Source organism: Ananas comosus, linkage group 14 (genome assembly GCF_001540865.1).
Source record: "Ananas comosus cultivar F153 linkage group 14, ASM154086v1, whole genome shotgun sequence".
Classification (NCBI taxonomy): domain Eukaryota; kingdom Viridiplantae; phylum Streptophyta; class Magnoliopsida; order Poales; family Bromeliaceae; genus Ananas; species Ananas comosus.
Genome location: NC_033634.1, coordinates 3,357,812 through 3,377,521, shown reverse-complemented (window position 1 = coordinate 3,377,521; position 19,710 = coordinate 3,357,812). Strand labels below are relative to the sequence as shown.

The window sequence follows — 19,710 nt, the reverse complement described above, 5'->3', positions numbered from 1 at the left end:
GGACGAGCCCAGCTCTGTGTTCGTGCTTGTTTAAGAAACGAGCCGAACACGGACGCCGACGCCAGCTCGCTCCGTGTCGGCTCGTTACACCCCTAGTTACAAATCGTAGAACATTGGGATGTCAATGGGTACGGATACCCAAAATTTTATCTGAATCCGAATCCGAATGGAGCGGATATATTCAATACTAAGCTGATATGGATTCGGATATGGATATCAAAAATAAAAACTCGACGGATATAAATTCGGATATGGATTTTGACTGTACCCAACCCAAACCCTAATCAGACCCGAATCCGAATTTATTTTGAATTATATATAATATATATAAAAATTTGATATTATATTTGAATTTGTGTTTTAAAAATTTAGATTTAATATAATATATTTTGACTTATTGAAAAATAATAATAATTGTTTCAGAATTTTCGGGTTCGGGTTTCGGATTTTCGGCCGAGTTCGGATTTGGATATGGATTTTTAAAATCCGTCTAGTTCGGATTCTAGTTCGGGTCTTGGATTTGGAGTCGGGTTCACGTTCAGGTTTTTAAAAATTCGCCCCAAATCCGATATGTTGACATGCGTACCCAGCTGATACCATTGGTGAATTTTTATTTTTATTTTTATTTCACATTACCTTCGCACAACAAGTACACTTATGATAAAATGACATAATGAAACACTAATTTCATATCATATTTTACAGCAAAAACTAAGAAAAAATTTGGTAAAGATATACAAAAATTACCTGAATAACGGATCACTGTGAATTAGCTACCCAACCTTTCAAAATTTTGATTTTACTATCCAGCTTTATAATTTTTTTGATTTGAGTTATTCAACGATATTGTAACTTTAAAAGTATGCTAATTACTTACTCCAACGAATTCATAGTTGCCAAAATTATATAAAGTATACTACTTAGATATGTAAAGATAAATACCGCATTCTAATTTTAAAGTCAAAGTATTGTTGACTAACTCAAATCAAATCAAAATTTTAAAAAGCTGAATAGCCAAATCAAAATAGTTTATAGTTTTGATAAGTTTTGTACAGTTTTACCAAGTACTTTAACAAGAAAAATTGCATCTTTCTAATTTTTACTACATACGAGTCTTATTCATTGAAATTTTAAAATAAATACAGCCAGAGCAAATTTGAACACGAATATATAGCTAACAAATGCATCCTTCTGCAGCTTCCTGGGAACTCATGTGTGCTAACTAGTTTACACCACTGCTGCATACAGTTACTAATAAATGTAATATATGATCCAAGTAGCACAATTCCTTAGAAGCAGAATAATCTGCACTAAATACGTTAGCAATGAATTTTCATATATAATTAAACAAATACGGTAGCAGAATTGACCCAAGGTTAGAATTCAAATTCTGCCAAACTCAATTTTTTTATTTCCCATGAATACAAATCATACGGATATAGACAAAGAGCTAAACTGATAAAAACAAAATAAAACAAATTATATATGTATAATTTTCTTATAAAGAAAAAAAATACAGAGCTGAATATATAATACAAGATACTATATATATAGCCTATAGTTTGCCAGGCCGCACAGAAGCACCGCCATTCATATCGAAGACAACATTTTCTTTGGTGACAGTGTCCGGCAGCTCGATGAAACGCTCGAAGAATTGGGTTCGTCCAGATTGGCGGCCTACCGTGGCAAGACGATCAGCCACGCTATTGCCCTCTCGGTACGTATGTTGGATGATGATTTTGGGAAAACTGTCGCGGAGGTCCTGACACTGTTGCACCAACTGTTTTGACCCCCGGGGCGCATTCTTGCTGATACCCCCGCCAACAAGGTGGACCGCGGAGGATGAGTCGCTCTCCAGAATGACACGCGGCAAGCCAGCCTTTTTTGCCTCCGTCAGCGCAGATCGGATGCCACACAGCTCCGAATATAGAGGATCGACGCCCCGGCAGTCCGAAGCTCCAGCAAAGAGGAAGTGGCCGTTGCAGTCTCTAGCCACGAAGCCGGCACCTCCGTTCGAATCTCTGCTTACGAAGGAACCATCGGCGTTAAGCTTTACCCAACCCTCCGGAGGTGGGCGCCAGGAGACGAGGTTATTTTTCATGGTGCGCTCGCTTCTTCTTTATCTTCAAGATCAGCAGGGAGGTCACGAGCGTTGTAGGGCTGCAGAGGAGACGGAACAACGCTGCCGTAGAAGCTGCTGCAGCTGCAGCGAGACGCGCGCGGGAATGAAGCTAGCGGAGGTGGAATCAAACTAAGCGAGGGGAAGCTGCGGCAGACGCGCGCGGGGATTCAAATTAAGCGAGGGGAAGCTGCGGCAGACGTGCGCGGGGATGAAGCGGACTTGGGAGTGATCGTTAATTGTGCGAGAGAAATATATATAAAGAAATCTTAAGTTAATTTTTTTAAAAAAAAACAGTTATATTCCTGTCCTACTCGAAGTACTCGACGTAGAAAGATTACTTCGTGTGCGAGTAGGAAAGGTTGCTATTATAATGGTTATAATAATAATAATTTTAACTAACAATATATAACATTATCCATATCTAACCAATCAAATATTTTCTTTGATAAAAAAATATAATAAAAATATTTTTCAAAAAAAATTAAGTTTTTTGATTGGTTGGGGACACCATATCATATCAGTAATATAACTATTATATTTTAAACTTTTTCTTCACACTTTTAGTCCAAGTGGGTTTAGGAATAGAAGTGGGACTGAATTTTCAATTAATATTCGTAAATAACATTCGCATCTATTTGATATTTGATTCGTATCCGAATTTATTTTTATAAAATTTATATTTAAATTTTAATATACAATTAGTATTAAAATTTGGATATAGATTCGACATAAAAATATAAATAGGATATGAATTAGGCACTATCCAATATATATCCCACCCATTTTCATTCCTACAAAATGGGTGTTGATTTTCAAAAAATATTCTAGACAATATTTTTTAGTTAAAAGCTAATTTCTATCGGTTTGATTTTTTTTTAAACAAGTAGTTTTTTATATACTTTATTTTTCAAATTTTATGAAAAATAGTGCTTTTATTTTTTAATTTTTTTATTCAGAAAATAAAAACTGCGAAAAGAACTTTTCTGTAAACAACAACTTTTTTGAAAAACAATTTTTCATATCTTTTCCAAAGAACTAAACAACTCCTAATAAAATAAAAAAAATAAAAAATAATTATAATAAAATTTTTACAAAGTAATTTATTATTCATGTTGGCTAAATGCATACATATAAGTGCACAAATGCAAATTTTTATATATGTTTTGCTTTAGTATTTATTTATTTTTTTTAGTACACTGCCAAAACAAAAAAAAAAAATCATTTGACCTTCTTCGTACACTTTATATAAAATTAAAATGCTATTATGTATTAATGTGTATTTTCCCAATAATATTTTTATTTTAAATAATCAATAATTAATAAAAAAAATTTGCTGATTAGACTAAAACTTTTCTTAATACTTAGAGCTAAAAACACCGACCGTATATAGCACAGTTGACTAAGGATTTAATGGTCAATATCCGAATTCCTAAGTTAAAAATCTAGCTGCTTCATACTCCGCGCTCTAGCTGCCTACGCTGAGCAGCTTTAGCAGAAACTATCTCTAAAGAACTGTTTGCAAAAGCAGTTGAAAGAACTATTTGAGATCTTTTAGGATCTACAACCAAAAAAAAGAAGGGAAAAGTAAATTACATCGACACATCATTGACTTGAACCATTGCTGGTTAAACTTTAAGAACCCTCTCTAAATTTGATACGACTAAAGTGCCAATATAGCGTAGCTTCTGAAGCAATTATCTGCTTTAAAAGCCAAAAAGAAAAAAAATAGTTTTAGAGTTTGATGTAAGAAGCTCAATAAGCTTATGAGCTTTAAAAGTAGAAGCTCTAATTTGAAGTTTTTGTTTTCTATCACATATCGGTTCTTTTTCGAATATATCTACTCAATTTGCAAAGGTGAAACTTTTTCGACCCAAAATACTTTAAGATGAGTAGTGTGCTAACCAACCTTCACCAGAAGTAACTTCGATGTCATAATATGAGAGGCTCATCTGATATTTTGCTCTTTTGTTTCTCATACCCTCTAGGAAGACTGTTGAGACCGAAAGGAAAGTAAATCTCCGCATCAAAGTCGAGAAAGCCGTAGATTCTTAGCATCTTGAGCATTTCTGAGTATATTAACGACAGCATGACAACTGATCCCGATCGACATGTTAAAACCTGCTTATTGGATAGAAATAGTTGATGAATGGTGCTGCAACAGAAGAAAATAGTATGTGGAGTTGATTTAAGAAATGAGAAACAAGAGGAGATGCATACCGAGTGAAGATACAAAGCTCGAGCATCTGACATAACATTTATTCTGCGAAATCCCTGTGTGATAGAGATATTAGATCACTTGTTCACAAAGCAGCATCTGAAATGCTGAAAAGCTCTATCAATTCTGACATGACTTCCAAGTCCACAGACAGAAAAAAAATACAATCAAACAGCAATATCTGAAATACAATCCAAGAAATTTTCCAAACGAGTACACTCGAAACACATTGAAATCATATGCACAAGACAAACAAAATTAAATGTAGCACGACTGCACGACCACTGCAGAAAAAATTGGTACACTTTTAGTTCTCATTTAATCAGTCCTACACTGTGACTCTGATGAGGAGGCTGGAAATAACAGCTAGTGATTTCCAACAGATTGGTGTTAGCTGATTATAATAAACTTGATTAGCCTTATGCGACAATTATTGACAACAGAGCAAGAGTTATGAGCAAGAGTTATGTTATAACTGAAGCTTTCAAAAGCGACATGCGAATCTATTGTAGTCGTAAAACAACTCTGATGTTATACATATATATATATAATAAGAGGTATAAATGAAATAAAATCGAACAGACACAAAATTGAATATGATATTCAATTAAATCGGAATATTGAATCTTTAATTTAGGTAGTAATGAATTTTCTATTAAAAATCAGCCTATACCGATCTTTCACCAGTTAAAACTAGCAAATATCTCATAACTGGTCGTTAAAAATGTCGAATTTTTGTGAGCTTTTGATTCCGAAGGTAAATGATATCGAAGAAATTATTATAATATTTGATTTCTAGAAGTTTTAAATGCTACTAGATAATTTTTAACGGGTATGGATCCGTCGATTCGGAAGCTCTATCACTCGATAAACAACTTATGATACGAAGGGTGATCGTACTCACTAAGAGTATTATATGCCGCTCTTATAATATAATATATATATATATAATATATAATAGTACATTGAAACTTGAGAGAAGATAAAAATAAGGAATGCATTAGTCTAATTGCAGTTTTCCATATGTATTTTAAAAATCGATCACAAATTCCAAAACGACAAAATACACAAATAAAATAGAGATCGCATTCCGAACTTAAAATAGTAGCATTTGGGCAAGTATAAGTTGTAAAATTAAAAGATTGAGAATATTGGAGCATTTTAACCCGCCGGAGCCACAGATAAATGGTCGCTGATCGTACCGAAAAGAAATTGGCGAAAGAACCCTTTTTTTTCCCGATTTCAAAAAAGTGTTGAAGTGAATCACCATCTATACAAATAACCGCGGAATTTTCTACTACGACACATGTTAGCAACAAAGTTAATTTCAAAAGCAGTTTTCTGAAAAATTTAGGTTTTAGCTAATTGTACTAGCTACAGCAAAAAACCCTGCGCCTCAAATAAAAACACATTAAACATTGCTTTGACAAAGAAAAGGCTTCACTAAAAATGTAAAAAACAATCATTTGGATTCAAAATGATAATAGTTACGTATTTGCACCCAGGGTTGATGTGTCAAAGAAATTGATCCATATATCAACTGTTGTCGATCATGTGCTATCACCATCAGACTCAAGTTTAATACTATAATATATAGGGAAGAATATGAAATTCGCGATTATGAAGAACAGAACAGCAACCTTACTTGTAAGATACAAGTATCTCTCACAGTTTCCGAGAAGACGCGCGGGGCACGCGAGAGGCATGTAGGCTGGAGCAGAAGCCATGGAAGATGTCATCGAGCGTCGAACGAACACAGTCAAAGGGAGGCAGCACCACGAGCGTGAGACGAGGAGTCGTCTCCCTCCCACGTTGGAGTCGTGACGCGCTCGTGCAGGTCTGCGCACTTGCTCACGCTATGAATCAGCAGTGCTGTCGATCCGCGTCAGCGTAATCGGCCGCTGGAAATCCCTCACAACGCGCTGCCGCCCATCATTGCATAATTTAAATTAAAATTTTTTTTTCAATCACAGAGGAAAACATCAATAACTGTGATGCACATTTGCATGATCACATACGTAAATTTTCATTATTCGGAGAGAAATTGTGATATTCATAGAACTTAATAAATGATTCATGAACCTTACGCCTATATTCTCCTAATTATTGTTAGTGACATGCGAGTGAAAACTACATACCAAATTAATATTTAATAGATCATCTATATTATCTTTATAATGAATAATTTGTTTTCTTTCCACATTTTTCTCTGAAAAAATGATGAGAAATATATATTAAATTTTTTAAAAAATTTACTTATATATACTGAAATATTACACTATAAACTACGAATAACTATAAATAATCAAACATTCCAACAACCAGACAATCACCCAAAGTTCATACTTTTCAATAATAGAGCTACAAAATTTAGGATGGCAAATTTCTTTCGAGCCCCCTATTTTTTCGATCACACTGAATATAGTCCCAATGCCGAACTTGTGACTACGCTTTTGATTATCCTCGTTCCTCGATTTTATAAACTTTGAAAATAGAAATTTAAAAAATATAGATATGTCCGCTTAAGCTTTCAGAGAGCAACATGTGTTTTCACATTTGCCGAAATTATGACTAGGCTTGTCCTTATCCTCGTCTCTCTACGTCAACAATTTCATAATTTCGCGAAATAAAACCGAGAAAAAAATAATGCGAAACAACACATTCTCGAGAGGTTAAGACCGCTACATTTCTCTAAACAACTTAAGTTTTCTGAGAAATAAACAGTGTTTGTAATTATCGATGACAATTTCGTTCTCAAAATTTAAATTTATTATAATTTTATACTCGAACTTTTAGAATTGTTACAATCGAGTTTTATATCCATTTGACAGTATCTGATTGATGTACGCTAATAATTGAAAATTATGTCACTTCCACATCGACAATACGTCAATATTTAGCCAACTAAATTATATTGCCGGACTTAGATTGCCAACAATTCTAAAAATTCGCAGCCAGAGAAAACCTGTCGCCCGCATCAACAAGAAGAAAAATAATCATTACACTTGATGGCGCGTGTCGACGCCGGCGGACGGCGAGGGAGTCGTGGAGGAGGGGCGGGAGGATGGCGATCCCGCACATTCGCCTCCGTCGTCGCGGCGATAGGCGCAGCAGCGGAGGAGGGGGAATCTTCTTCTTTTCTCCGGTGAGAAGCGGCGCGAGAATTGTGTTGAAATGGATGTAACAGAGAGGAGAGAGGAAGAGGAAGAGGAGGACGTGAAATAGTACTGTAGTAGTAGTGGTAGTAGTACGACACCATGGAGTGGTGCTACTCAGTTTGAAGGTGTAGGGGAGAGAGAGGAAGAGAGGAGAGAGAGAGAAGAAGGAGGCAAATTAGAAGAGCACAAAATTTGAGTACAAATTATGGAGGAGGAGGAAGGGGAGGATCTAAAGATATTTTCATCTTATTTTATTTATTTTTTGTTCTTGCTTTTTTTAAAAAAAAATTTATTAGAGAGAATGTGTTAGATATTTTGTCTTTATTATCCTGTGTTGTGAAATTGTTGGAATATATCCAAGTGGACATTGGACTAGGGACAGTTTCAAACTCACCATGCAACAATAAATCCATATTATGTGAAAATATGTTTTATATAAAAATTTGATTTCTAGAAATTTTAAATGCTGTAAATAACGATTAACGGTGTCGATCGTCGATTCATTAAGCTCTATCATCAAAAACATTTGAGTACGAGGCGATCGTACTCATAATAGTATAGTAGCCGACCATATAGGCCATGGCTACTATACTTTATGAGTATTGGAAGCCCTCATACTCATAAGTTGTTCAATAATGGAGCTTCCGAATCGACATCCCTCCGTTAAATATGATCTAAAGTATTTTGAAATTCTAGAAAATAAATTTCGTAAATTTTCGAAATCATAATAAAGTCCATCAAGGGGCCATAAATGAATGGTTAAAATCGAACGACGTTCTAAAAAGAAGTGATCGGATCCTTAATTCAAAGTCGGAGTTATTGATCTTTATCTATATAGTGAATAGAATTTTCTATCAAAAAATTCAACAAATTTGATTCTTTTACACCGTTAAACTAGCAAGTATCCCATACCGGCCGTTAAAAATTGTCAAATTTGTGACCTCTTGATCGTAAGGTAAATGATGTCGAAAAATTATAAAATTTGATTTCTAGAAATTTTAAATGCTGTAAATAACGTTTAACGGTGTGGATCGTCGATTCATAAGCTCTATCATCAAAAACAACTTATGAGTACGAGGGCGATCGTACTCATAATAGTATAGTAGCCGGACCCTATGTATATATATATATATATATATATATAGAATTGAGCTCCTATGCTTTTAAAAAGTACCAAGTCATTGGTGCTTGTAGATTTTTAACCATTGAATTAAGAGATGTGCGGTTAGGATGATGTGGGCCCCTAGGGTTGAGTGGGTGGTTGGTTGAATAGTATAATCTAATGATTGAAAATGATCCGAGAAGTAAATCTAACAGTAACAAACTTACAAGCACCAAGTGCTCGGTGCTTTTACAAGCACCATAGCTAGACTCTCTCTCTCTATATATATATATATATATATATAGAGTAGGGCTAGAATACTTTTACAAGTATCACCCAAGTGATACTTGTGTGTTTTTAACCATTGGATGGAGAGATGTGAGGTTGAGATGATGGGGGTAGGTGGTGGGTAGGTGGTGGTAGGTGGAATAGTGTTTGATCCAAGGGCTATTTATAATCAAAAAGTAGATCCAATGGCTAAAAACGTGATAGCAACATGGGGATGATACTTGTAAAAGTATCCTAGATCAACTCTATATATATATATATATTTAAAAATTAGGCATAAAGTTTTGTACCCTATATATCAAAAAGTCCATATTAATCAAAAATTCGGTGTGGACCGAAACTGGGCGGAATAATTATTAGATACAATGAATCTGTATTGATCACAGCTTGGACAACAAAGTGGGTCCGGATTCCAAAACCCCATTAGACTTGATTTTAAGCTAACTCAAAAAATTTAAATTTAAAAATATGCATTAATTCAAAATTTGAATGCAAATTTTTTATGTTAAAAATAAAATTGTAAATAAATATTTAAAATTAAAAATAATTTAATATAATTGTTTAAATTAAAATGAAAAAAAAAATGCTAAACCATACGAGGGAAAATTGAAGTTACTTGTTTCTTATGTAAAAAATAATTTATCCAAGGGTGAATTGAAGTAGTTGAGAAAATTAAAGTGTGCACATAATAAAATGTTATTATGCCCGTACTAGTTCAATCAATTTCTCATCAAATTTTGTTCTTATTATTATATAATGAGATTTTGGAATTAGTGTGAATTAAAGTTTATCATTTCAATAACTTTTTCTTTTATATAATTTGCTTTTAATGCAATCAAAATTTGTACTATCTCAATAAGGTTGCATTGTATTCACCCTTCATTAATCATTAATGCAACATGACAAAAACTAGCTTGTGTTATCATTAAAAGCAAATTAAATTATTAGATGACCAAACTAAATGGTCTAAAATGATGGCCTCTTCCTTGTATTATTTTGTAGTATAAAATGCAACATTTTGCCCTCTTATTATTATAATTAGTGGGGGATAAATGTGCAAATACCTCCTCTAAATTTTTAAATTTGAAAATTAGATATATTAAATGAAAGTCGCAAATGAATTTAGCATGTTCTTTGATTTATTTACATTCATTAGAAGAGTAGTTTTATTTTTTTATTTTGTATTTTAATGTTTTACAAGATTATCTATAAGAGGTTGTTTGGTTTCTCAAAAAATTGCAACAAATTATTTTTATTATTATTTTTGAGAGACAGTTAGCATGCTATCCGCTTCGTTTATTTTATTTAGAAATAAAATTAGCTGAAAATGTGAATCAACTAGGATTCGAACTTGGGACCTCGAGTACCAACCATCAAGCCCTTTGCCACTTGCTCCAGAAACGATCAGTCAAAAAACTATTTGTAGGACCAAAAAAAAAAAGTTTCAATGAAAAACATCATTTTCAGAAATTTTTTCTGAAAAATTCAAAAAATATAATGTGGAGAAAAATGTTCTAGAAGAACTATTTTTTCTTGGAACAGAACGGATGAAAAATACTTTTCTAGTAAGAAAACTATTTTTTAGAATATTTTTTAGGGAACCAAACATCCCCTAAGAAATGTCACCAGTGAGGCTGTTTAATTAGTTATTTTTCTTGAGGAAAATGAACCATTTAAGCAACATAATAAAATTTACAAATCAAAGTTATTAAAATTAACTTTACAGGGTCATTTAATTTAACAAAATTCTAAAGTTCAGAGGTGTCTTCTAGATTTTTCCATTTTTAAGCAACAATAGCATACTCCCTTAATTTGTATGAAAATTTTAGCATCTAAGAATATTAGTGCTCTATTAAATTTTTTTAAAAAAAAACTTCTAGGGTGTATGTGATATTACAAATTTTTTACCTAATAACTTAAGATCTTGCATTAGTTCAAACCTTTTAATTAAGTTTTAACATCTAAATTACTTGGCAATATTTTAGGGTTAATAAATTTATGGAGTTAGTTTTTTTTATAATTTTTTTTGTTTTTTGTCCTATTTAGTCCTATCATTGCCCTTATTTGATAGTTTCATCATTGACTTTATATTGTAATTTTGTGTTAGCTAGTCTCATTATGGATCTATAATGGCCCACTATAATTTTTTTTTCTATAATAATTGAAGAATAAGTTGAAAAAAAAAAAAAAAAAATGGTAGCATAGGCCTTACCTATGAACCTTTTTGCACATTTATTTTAATGTCGATTGAGTATAATACACGAGATGTTGCATAGCTTAAGTTTTCTAAATTATTGCAATCAAGTAGGGCTGACAATTCAGCTCGCTGTCGCGAGTTAGCTCGTGTTCGGCTCGAAAATAGCTTAATTGCTGGTTTAATAAATGAGCCGAACATGAGTTGAATTTTTCAGCTGGAAATCTTAACAAGCCAAACATGAGCCGAGATCAATTCGCTTGTATTCGACTCAATATAGCTTGAATATATATACATATAATATTACAATTTTTTGATTTAAATTAAATAAATCAAGTGGTTCTGAACTATGAACTATGAACCACTTACTTTAAATAAATTAAATATTACAACTTTAAATCCATTAAAATAAATAATTAGTTCAAATTTTAAGTTTAAAGTACAGTCGACTAATTTAAATCAAATAAATTGAAAGATTGGATAATAATATTATAATTTTGAAAGATTAAATAATTGATTCAAAATAGTTCATAGTTCAGAACCACTTACTTTTGAGTCAGTATATGGAGTATCAACCAACTGAAATAGACAGTGAACTGTGATATTTTTGGTTCCAGAAACACCAAATAATTCCTTACCCAAATCCATAGAAACTAAATTATAGAGGGATGATCTTCAAAGAGAAAAGGAAAACACTGTAGATGGATAGTAAGATTAACCAAGCAGATATTAATCTGTTATGATCAGGTCAGGAGGATCTGTTCCTGCTTAAATCCAGAGAGGCAGCATCATGCCATCATCTGAACATCTGAGGCTTTTGTAGTTCTTATTGCTTTAGCCTTTTAGGTCACATCATCCTAGATTCATAGTCAAAAGATCATCTGATTTGGAGATCTCAAAAGCTACTCCATTGCTTTTATGTCCCTCTTTAACTCCTAATTTAAAGCTCACTTTACTCATGTTCCTTACTGAAGATCATGCTAGCAAACTATACCATAAAGTTTCATCAGAGTGTGCATTTGATTCTGAATAACCTTTATCTGATTAGACAAAGAAAATATCGTAGCGAACGCTGGTTTTCATTAAAAATTTAAACTGTTAGACAACGATACTACTTAAAGCCGATCATGCCCTTTTACGTACAAGTTTTATACACATATATAATGCTTGCTTTATAGAGAAAAGTTAAAACCTAATAATGGAGATTGCAACTATAAAAGGCTTGCTTAATGTTGGAGTTACCCTAATAATGAAGCATTAGCTGTACCCAAAATTTCCACCCCACCCAATGAATCCCTTATTTACACTTAACTATCATCCTAACTATTTTTTAATCACATCAAAATTATGGAGATGGAATAGCTTCGTATCTGTATACATACATAAATATATGTATATCTCCTTGCATCACAAAATATAACCCAACCCCCAAAATATAATAAGCTAAATAATAATAATTATTAAAAAAAAAAAAAAAAACCCCAAAAGAAACAAAGAAATAAGGAAATTCATAAGAGTCTCTCTCTTATGCTTAATTTCTTTTAAATTTTTTTTTTTTTCTCCATCTCAAGTGACTGTAATCTCTGGCCTTGCTCACTCTCAGTGAAAGCCCTCATCATGCTTTTCTTTGCTGCACTGTTGCTGTGCTGTTGCTGCTGCTGCTACCAGTGCTGCTGCTATATGTCATTGCTGTTACTGTTATTATTATTGCTATTATTATTATCACGTTGCTGCTACTGCTATTATCATTTTCCTCCTGATTCTGCTTACTGATTCTGATTCTGCTCTGGGTTTCCCCTAGCAAATGGGGTTTGAGCTTTCATTGTCTGAGAGCTGCACTGGCTTGAGAAGGAACCTCTGCCCTCTTCAAGCATCTGTTATTATGTGAACACCAACAAAAGTAAAATGAATAATCCAACTTCGAAACAAGATTAATAGAGAAATTCAGTAAATCTGATTAGTTATCATCAACTGCCTCAACCAGATTCAATAAACCTGATCTGCAAGTGGCAAATGACTTGATGGTTGTACCGCGAGACCCAAGTTCGAATCCTAGTTGATTCACATTTCCAGTACGTTTAGTTCTAAATGAAATAAACAAGGCGGGTAGCGTTACTTATCTCTAAAAAAAAAAAAAAAAAAAAAATCAAATTTGCTTGCGTCAGAATCACCCTCCTGACATTATTTCTAATTATTATTCATCAACTGTATCCGACCAGATTCAATAAACCTGATGATTGCGTCAGAATCACCCTCCTAACATTATTTCCAACTTTTGAACCAGGGAAATGACTTCTAATGAATTTTAACTCCAATAGTAAAAAAATCCATGTGTATCTATACACATTTGTTTGTACCAAGAAAGATCCAAGTTTTAGAGCCATCATCCAAAATAAAGGCCACAAAAAAAAAAAGAAAAAGTTGGGACCTCTCTCTCTCTCTCTCTCTCTCTGTTCTGTTATCACATCAGTCAGGACACTGCAGATCCAAACAATAAAAAGGAAAGATTTTGAGATATTGAGATGTTTGTTTGACTAAGATTTCCACAACAGGGACCACTCAACTCCCCTGATTCCCTTCCAGATTTTGACCACTGAGAGAGAGAGAGAGAGAGAGAGAGAGATCAGGACCAAAATGTTCAAAATCACAAAGCATCTCACACCATAAACTTGTAAAAGAAATTTAAAAAAAAAAGGAAAAGAAAAAAAAAAGAGGACTTTGAAGGGTAAGTTGATTGATCAGCATCAGTGAGGACAATGAGAGGAGACCTTTCATAGATTTGCATCCTTTTCATCAAGATATGCAATTGGGAAGGGAAATCCCATGGCATTTATTGCACTGCCCATCAGAGGGATTCATGAATTTCTTGAAACTTGGGGGGGGAGGGGAAGGAGCAAAATCCCCACCCCTTTTTTGTCCTATCAAATCAGAATGTAGTTCCCTCCTTTATTCATGGGGGACCATTACATGAACTTTGGGTGTACACATGTCCAATTCCCTATACAAATGTTTCTCCTTTTTCTTTTTTTTTCCTTTCCTTTTTTCTTTTCTTTTTACACAAAAATACATAGAATTTACCTGCACTTTTATTAGAAGCTTAATCTTGTTACCCAATCTTTATTTTATTTAATGTAATCCATTTCATTGCTCTTTCTATATAAATTTAATTTCAGACTCACTACTTAATTTAATAAAATTGTAATTGTTTTTTTTTTTTTTTTTAACCTAGGGTCATGAATTACATAAAGCATATAGTTTTTGGGTGCAATAATCAAGCTTTAATCACATGTTATGTAAGTAAACTCATTTAAAAAAAAAAGAAAGAAAAAAACCAAAATCTCTAATTATTCTTTGCACTGTGAACATTTATGGAAGCATGGGAACCCTTATTCCTTTTGCTCCTCTACATACAACAATAAGTACACTTGCTACAGCTCATTTAATCAAAAGAATAAATCAATAAATAAATTTGCTGCAACACAGCAACTGTTTTAATCAACCTTAAAACTGACAAACTGACAGGGTAAACTATTTGAAAGCCCCCCACCCATCTACAAAGCCTTTTGGAATAGGCTCCTGAATTTCTTTTTTTTTTAATTGTTCATCTAATTTGGTTTCAACTATTTACTCAGCTAAATTGAAGAATTTATAAAAAATAATAATAAAATCCATGCACACAGAATCATCAATTCAACTGACCAGAATAAATCAGACAAAATTTTTTTTTTAAAAAAAAGCAAAGTTTATGAACTACTTCAAAACTGAAACAATACAAACAGAAAAAGAATGAAATAAAAAGAAGAAAAAAGCATGCTTTGGGCTTTTTCTGAAGTTAAAATTTCTTACTGAAATTCTTCTCACCTGTCGATTCTGGCAGGCACGTTCTCAGAAGACATGATCACAACTGGGATGTCTTTTAAAGAAGATGATCCCTGAATCAACCACACCACAAATTTTCCCCCTTTAATAATTGGAGAACAAAAAGAAAAATAACAAAGTAATTACAAGTGATGTTAAAGATTGAGCATATATATTATATATATAAAAATAAAAAAAGGCACCTTGATTCTCTTTAGGAGGTCATACCCAGTCATTCCAGGCATGCAGTAATCAGTGATTATCAAATTCACTTCAATCTCCTGCACACACACACCCAAGTTAAATTAAATTCATCACAAAACTCAAATTCAGCATCAAATTTAAATTCCAAAAAGAGATTTTTTTTCTAAAAAAAAAAAAACCAAATTTAGTTTCAAATTAGCAGCACACCTGGTGATCAGGGGAGGCAGAGGGTGGGTCAGCTTGATCACCAACATCAACACCATCCCTCAATCCCAGCAATTCCAATGCCTTGCTCCCAGAATCCACTGTAGTAACTAGAAAAATAAAAAGAAAAAAAGAAAAAAAAACATCCAACACAGTTAACAGATTCAGCCAAAAATAAAGGAAAGAGTGTGTACTTCATCAACTAACTAATTAATTATATGCATATATATATATATTAAAAAAAATAAAAAAATTTACCTTGGTAGGAAGAGTGTTTGAGGAGCCTCTCAATGAGCTTCCTGTCAATGAGGCTGTCATCAACAGCAAGAACATGGAACTGGGCTTCTGCATCAACAGCCATGGCTTCTTCCAACTCCTGCTGCTCCAAACTGCTTCTGCTTCTGCTTCTGCTTCTGCTTCTTATAGCACCACCAAAATAACAACAACAACAAGAACAAGAACAAGAACAAGAAGAAGAACAAGAACAGCAGCAATTACAAAAGCAATTGGATTAAAGAGGAGTGTGGAGGTGGAAAGAGAGGAGGAGGGGGTGGAGATTTGGTTTCTTGGTTTGGTTGGTGCTTTGTTTGTTTGTTTCTGACTCTTTTATCCTTTTCAATGGGATTCCACTATGAAATGTTCTAGTGGAATTGGGATACAAAACACACACACACACACACACACAGACACACACACACATACACACACACTCTCTCTCTCAAATCGCACCCAAATCCAGAACAAATGTTGCATGCACCTGGTGCACACAGCACAACTGCACCTGTAAAAATTAAATTAAATTAATATTTTAAATTTTTAAATATTGTGAATGGTATGCATTGCATTGGATTATCAAATATTAATTTTAATTACTAATATAATATAATATAATAAGCATTTAAGTATGGTACACAACAGATGTACATTTATTGGATATCTCTTCTACTTTTCTGGGAAATTGAGATCGCAAATCTCTCTCTCTCTCTTCTCAAAACCAGTCGTACAAGTGAAGCTGTTACACAAAGTAAAATTATTACTGCAAAATCAATTACGCCAGCGAGATCTTTAAGATTCGTGAGGTGTGATGATGGTGGAGATTTTGTGGGTTTTTTTTTATTTTTTGTTGAAGTAAATAAATAAATTGGGAAACGAGTGGTGGTGGAGGAGGAATTCTAGATTGTCACACCTACATCACGTCATTAATAACAAATCAATTATATTTCTTCTTTTTAAACAAAAGTATAATAAAAATATTTTTTTACAATCATGATGAGACATATCTCCCTAAAAAGAGATATTTGATTGCTTTGTTACGCCATGTCACCAATATACCTGTTGTGTTCTAGAATTTTTCGTGGTGGAGACCAAAAACGGTGCTCACTGCCGTGGGACCCAATTCCATCGGCCATGGACCGGGTCCACCACGTCAGCTAATAATTTATTATTTTTGGTAAAAAAATAACTTATTTTGAAGTGACTATCTATCTTTTTTTTTTTTCAAAGTTTTAATGTTTCCGAACCATTTGATTTGAATTCGTTAATAATTTTTTAACTTTAAAATTTAAATGCAATGTTTACCCAACAAATCTAATTAGTATGATTTATAAAATTATAAATTTATTAAAATAAATAATTAAGTTAAATTTTGTATCCAAGGAACTATCAAATAACTTAATCTAATAAGTTGGGCATTGAAATTAAAATTATGAAAAATTTATTGGTCGAATCAAAATAATCATATAGTTCACACTCTCTCAAAACATTTATTTATAAGAGTAACCATTGTTTCGTATAGTATAATATTAGCGTAATTGGTCTTAAAATTGAATATTATTAGACTATTAATTTAGTTTTTAATATTTTGAAAGTGTTATAATCACCATTTTTTATTTAAAATTTTATTTTAAAAACTTATTTGCCCCACTATACAATATGGAGTATAGTAGTGTATGTTAAATTGTTGTTTAAATAATGCAATTTAGAGAAGCGTGATATTAAAATTCCTACTAATTTTTTATTGTCGAAAAAATTCATAAACTCTAAAATTAAGGCCTTCGTTTTGGTCACATCTCCAATTTTTTATTTTTTTAAAACACTAATTTTATATAATTAATTAGTCAAAATAAATTTTTTATTATTATGATTGATTAGTTTACGATACATTTGGCTAAATAGTATATGACAATTTATTTAAATAAAAATTTGAAAGCAAAAAAATATCTCCAAATTTTTATTTTTTTGCTAAATAAAAACCTTTAATAAAAAAAATAAGTCATTCGCAATCCACGTACTTCTACACTTTTTTACATATAAATTTTATCTTTTAAAATAAAAATTTATACCAAACAACTCTCATTTTAGCTTTTTGAACTCTCTATAAAAAAAATAATCATTATTAAAATTAAAATCTAAATCTAAAAAAAGTTTCCTCTAGAATCAACTTACGAGCTCTTATAAAGCTCTGAATCGCGCTGTGAAGGAATGGTCCACGGTGGACCAGGTCCACAAAGGATTTTCCTTTTTTTATTTTAGGGGGGTGGTGGTGGGGATTGAGTGTTCCAATCGCTATCTAATTATTTATTAAATATTTTTAATACTAAAATTTAAAATAATTAAAATTTTAAAAATAATAATTTTTAACAAAAATAGAAAAATAATAGGTTGTGATAAATTAAGACTTCTCAAGGTGATGTGTTTTGAAACTCTCCATCTATATAATTTTTTTTAGTTAATTGCATATAGCTCCTTATAAATATAACAAATTATAAATATATATTTCTATAAAATTTAACTTTTTATATTATTTTTATAAAAATCCTAATATTTTCAAATTCACCCCTGCAGCTAGGATCTGTTAAAAAAATTTAGGTAGTCGTAGATAAAGTACTCAATCATGATCAGTTAACGAGATAAATTGACATTTTTATTCCTCTTATATTATATTTTCTCTCAATCAAAACTCAATAATGAAAACTCTTCTTCTTCTTCTTCTTCTTCATGCTAGTGTCGAACCTGCAACAAGAATTTCTCCGTTCACATTCATTCCCGACACGTGTTACTTAGCCCATGTCAAACGTGTGTTGCTTCCTCATTCAATTTTCTCTAAATTTTTTTTTATTTTGCTCAAAATAAAAAGATCTAGAAGAAAATAGGTAAGAGAAGAGATTGCAACAATTGTGGATTGAGTTGGGTTTTAAAAAGAACGAGATGATCTTCGAAATTTTTTGGAGGAACATTTCTAGAATTTTTAAGGGGATATTTCTGCACGATTATAGCAATTGAAAGTTTTTAGAGAGATATCTTTATGCTGACAAAATTGATATTTTACTTAATCTATTATTAAAAAATAAATAGTTTTTCAACGGTAACAAATTATAAAAATAAATATAAATATCACTGAATTTTTACAAAAATAACATTTGTAATTTATTGGGAAAACTTCAAAAAACACTCATGTGGTTTTGCACCTTTTTATTTTAGTATTCTTTGGTTTAAAGTGTATTAAGTTAGTACCCTATGCTTTCGCACTTTCTCACTTTAGTATCTTGTGGTTTAAAGTGTATCAAGTTAGTACTCTGTGATTTTATTTTTGTATCAAGTTAATACCTTGTGGTTTTTAAACTACAGGGGTACTAAAGTGAGAAAGTGCGAAACCACAGGGTACTAACTTGATACACTTTAAACCACAGGATACTAAAGTGAGAAAATGCGAAATCACAGGGTACTAATTTGATACAGTTTAAATCACAGAGTACTAAAGTGAGAAATAGTGAAACCACGAGGGGGGAATTTGAAAATTTTCCTATATTTAATATGGAGCGTTATGTAATAAGGAGATTTTTCTTTTTGGGTGGTGATGGAGTGGTGGGCGCGGGCCAATCTGGGAGGAAGATCCGCTGACGTCACGGCTGTCCACTCCTTTTTTTCCAGTTGTGTGAAAATCATGTGGTCTCCACCTCGGCTGCATTTCCATGTGATCTTTCCACAGATTTGCATTTTTTTTCCCTCTCTCTCTCTCTCTCTCTCTACAATTCTCTCTCTAAATCATTCTATTCTCTCTCTCTCAGATAAAATTATACACAACTTATTTGAATTATAAATTATTCTTAATCAGCTACCTAATTTTTTTTAAAATTTTAATTATATTGCAATCCAACTTTTTTTTTTCTTTTTTTCGATTTATTTGTTTTGAGTCACTCAACTGTATCTTGATTCTTGAGTTCAAAATTTAAAATAATTATTTATTTTATTAAATTTATAATTATAAAAATTGTAATTAAATCTGTGAAAATAAATAATGTATTTAAATATTAAAATTAAAGTATCGTGGACCGACTCAAATCAAATAAACTAAAAGATTAGATA

General features: G+C 32.2%; 1 protein-coding gene across 1 annotated transcript; it reads right to left on the bottom strand.

The window, feature by feature from the left end:
- LOC109719927 (two-component response regulator ORR4-like) lies at nucleotides 13,203-16,038 on the bottom strand. The gene is made up of 5 exons (XM_020246774.1): nucleotides 15,604-16,038; nucleotides 15,349-15,455; nucleotides 15,141-15,218; nucleotides 14,941-15,011; nucleotides 13,203-13,672 (listed from the first exon to the last, which is right to left on the bottom strand). The coding sequence occupies exons 1-5, from the start codon at nucleotides 15,704-15,706 to the stop codon at nucleotides 13,639-13,641; spliced, it is 393 nt and encodes a 130-aa protein (XP_020102363.1). The 5' UTR covers nucleotides 15,707-16,038; the 3' UTR covers nucleotides 13,203-13,638.

Coding starts and splice junctions, on each gene's coding strand:
- LOC109719927 (XM_020246774.1), bottom strand. CDS start 15,706: ATGGCTGTTGATGCAGAAGCCCAGTTCCATGTTCTTGCTGTTGATGAC. Junction 15,456..15,603: donor CAAACACTCTTCCTACCAAG/GTAAATTTTTTT, acceptor TTATTTTTCTAG/TTACTACAGTGGATTCTGGG. Junction 15,219..15,348: donor CTGCCTCCCCTGATCACCAG/GTGTGCTGCTAA, acceptor GTGTGTGTGCAG/GAGATTGAAGTGAATTTGAT.